Source organism: Acanthisitta chloris, unplaced genomic scaffold (genome assembly GCF_000695815.1).
Source record: "Acanthisitta chloris isolate BGI_N310 unplaced genomic scaffold, ASM69581v1 scaffold15286, whole genome shotgun sequence".
Lineage (NCBI taxonomy): Eukaryota > Metazoa > Chordata > Aves > Passeriformes > Acanthisittidae > Acanthisitta > Acanthisitta chloris.
Window position 1 is genome coordinate 16,176 of NW_008678946.1, and position 2,112 is coordinate 18,287.

At 62.8% G+C, this 2,112-nt stretch overlaps 1 protein-coding gene across 1 annotated transcript in view; it reads right to left on the minus strand.

Annotated features, from left to right (window-relative positions):
• The window catches only part of LOC103804500 (protocadherin-10-like), a gene marked incomplete at its 5' end in the record, with an annotated part of 4,350 nt that extends 2,243 nt beyond the window's left edge, over positions 1-2,107 (minus strand). Inside the window, 3 exon segments of the mRNA XM_009077113.1 lie at positions 3-1,815; positions 1,818-2,028; positions 2,030-2,107. Of these exon segments, the coding sequence (XP_009075361.1) occupies positions 3-1,815; positions 1,818-2,028; positions 2,030-2,107 (2,102 nt within the window).
• Positions 2,108-2,112: the final 5 nt, after the last annotated feature.

Here is a 2,112-nt window from a genome sequence, read left to right on the forward strand (position 1 = left end):
GTGAGCAGCTGTCACCTTGGCGGGAGCGCCGCTCTCCGCGGCAGCGAATGGCTGTGAGGATGAGGATGGCGAGGAGGAAAGTGAAGGAGATGGAGCCCAGGGAGACGAGGAGGTAGAGGGTGAGTGGAGAGGATGAGGAGACCTCTGGGGGGAGGCTGAACTCGCTGAAGTCAGAGAGAGTCTGGGGCATGGTCTCCACCACCGACAGCAGGAGGGACACGGTGGCAGAGAGCGCTGGCTGCCCACCGTCCCGCACCTGCACCACCAGCCGCTGCCGGGGAGCATCCTGCTCCAGGAAGGAGCGGAGGGTGCGCAGCTCGCCTGTGTCTGGGGCCATGCTGAACAGGGTGAAATCAGTGGCCTGGAGGAGCTGGTAGGAGAGGCGAGAGTTCAGCCCTGCGTCCGCATCCACCGCTGACACTGTGCCCACAAGGTATCCGGGTCGGGCTGAGCGCGGCACCAGCTCAGTGGCCACGGACCCATTGCGTGGCATGGGAGAAACAATGACTGGAGCATTGTCGTTCTGGTCCAGCACAAAGATGTGGACGGTGACATTGGCACTGAGTGGGGGGAAACCTGCATCCTGTGCTTGCACCTGGATCTGGAAGCTGCGGATCTGCTCATAGTCGAGGGAGCGCAGGGCGTACATGTGTCCACTGTCTGAGTTGATAGACACGTAGGTGCCCACGGGCATGCCATGGATGTGCCCTTCAGCAATGGAGTAGGACAGGTAGGCATTTTGTTGGCAGTCAGGGTCCAGTGCACTGACAGAGCAGATGGAGGCACCTGGCGCGTTGTTCTCCATCACATAGATGCTGTAGGAGGGCTGGAGGAAGCGTGGGGCGTTGTCATTCACATCAGACACTGGGACAGTGAGGGTGCTGCGGGTCAGCAGGGCAGGCGACCCCATGTCCCGTGCTGTGATGCTCACATTGTACTCAGGCACAACCTCCCGGTCCAGTGCCTGAGTGGTGACCAGCGTGTAGTAGTTGCGGAAGGAGGAGCGGAGCTCAAAGGGTACATTGGGGCCAACCTCACAGCTCACACGCCCGTTGTCCCCAGAGTCTCGGTCCAGAACGCTGATGACAGCGATGACCGTGCCTGGAGGGGCATCCTCCAGCACGGGTGTGGACACAGAGGTGAGGGTCACCTCTGGCGCATTGTCATTCACATCGAGCAGGTGCACAAGCACTCGGCAGTGCACAGCCACAGCCGAGGGGCCGCGGTCCTTGGCTTGCACATAGAGCTCGTGCAGGCTGGCTCGCTCATAGTCCAGTCGGCCCTTCAGCAGCACCTGCCCACTCCGAGGCTCTACATGGAAGAGCTCCCGGACGCGTGGCGGAGCGTGCCCACTGAAGGAGTACTCAATCTCCCCGTTGGGGCCCTCATCCAGGTCGGTGGCATTGAGTTGGATGACCAGTGTGCCAGCAGGGGCATCCTCAGGCAGGCTCACACCATAAGAGGGCTGGTCAAAGGCAGGCACGTTGTCGTTAGCATCCAGCACTGTGACAAGGATGTGTGCCGTGCCCGAGCGCTCTGGAACGCCACCGTCCAGGGCAGTGAGCAGCACCCGGTGCATGCGCTGCTGCTCACGGTCCAGCGCGCGTTCCAGCACCAGCTCTGCAAACTTGCTGGAGTCGCTGCGCGTCTGCACCTCTAGAGAAAAGAAACCGTTGGGGCTGAGGCGGTAGGTGTGCACGGAGTTGGTCCCCACATCAGGATCCTGAGCGCTCTCCAGGGGGAAGCGAGCACCGAGCACGGCAGACTCAGCCACCTCCAGCACATACTCTTGCCAGGGGAAGGTGGGCGCATGGCCAGCCCCCCCCCCTCGACGCGGTAGAGCTCCAGTGGGCTCTCAACCAGGAGCTGCAGGTGGAGCAGACAAGTCCCTCCGGCCTCGCACACCTCCTCCCGGTCAATCCGCTCGTTCACGAAGAGGATCCCGTTCTCCAGGTTCACCTCCAGGTGCTGCCTGGCCCCGGCCCGTGACACAATGCGGAAACGCCGCGCTGACAGGGTGGACACGTCCATCCAGCCCCAGGTCCTCGCCCAGGTTGGCCACGAAGGCTCCGTGCTCCAGCTCCTCCGGCACGGCGTAGCGCAGCTGCCCGC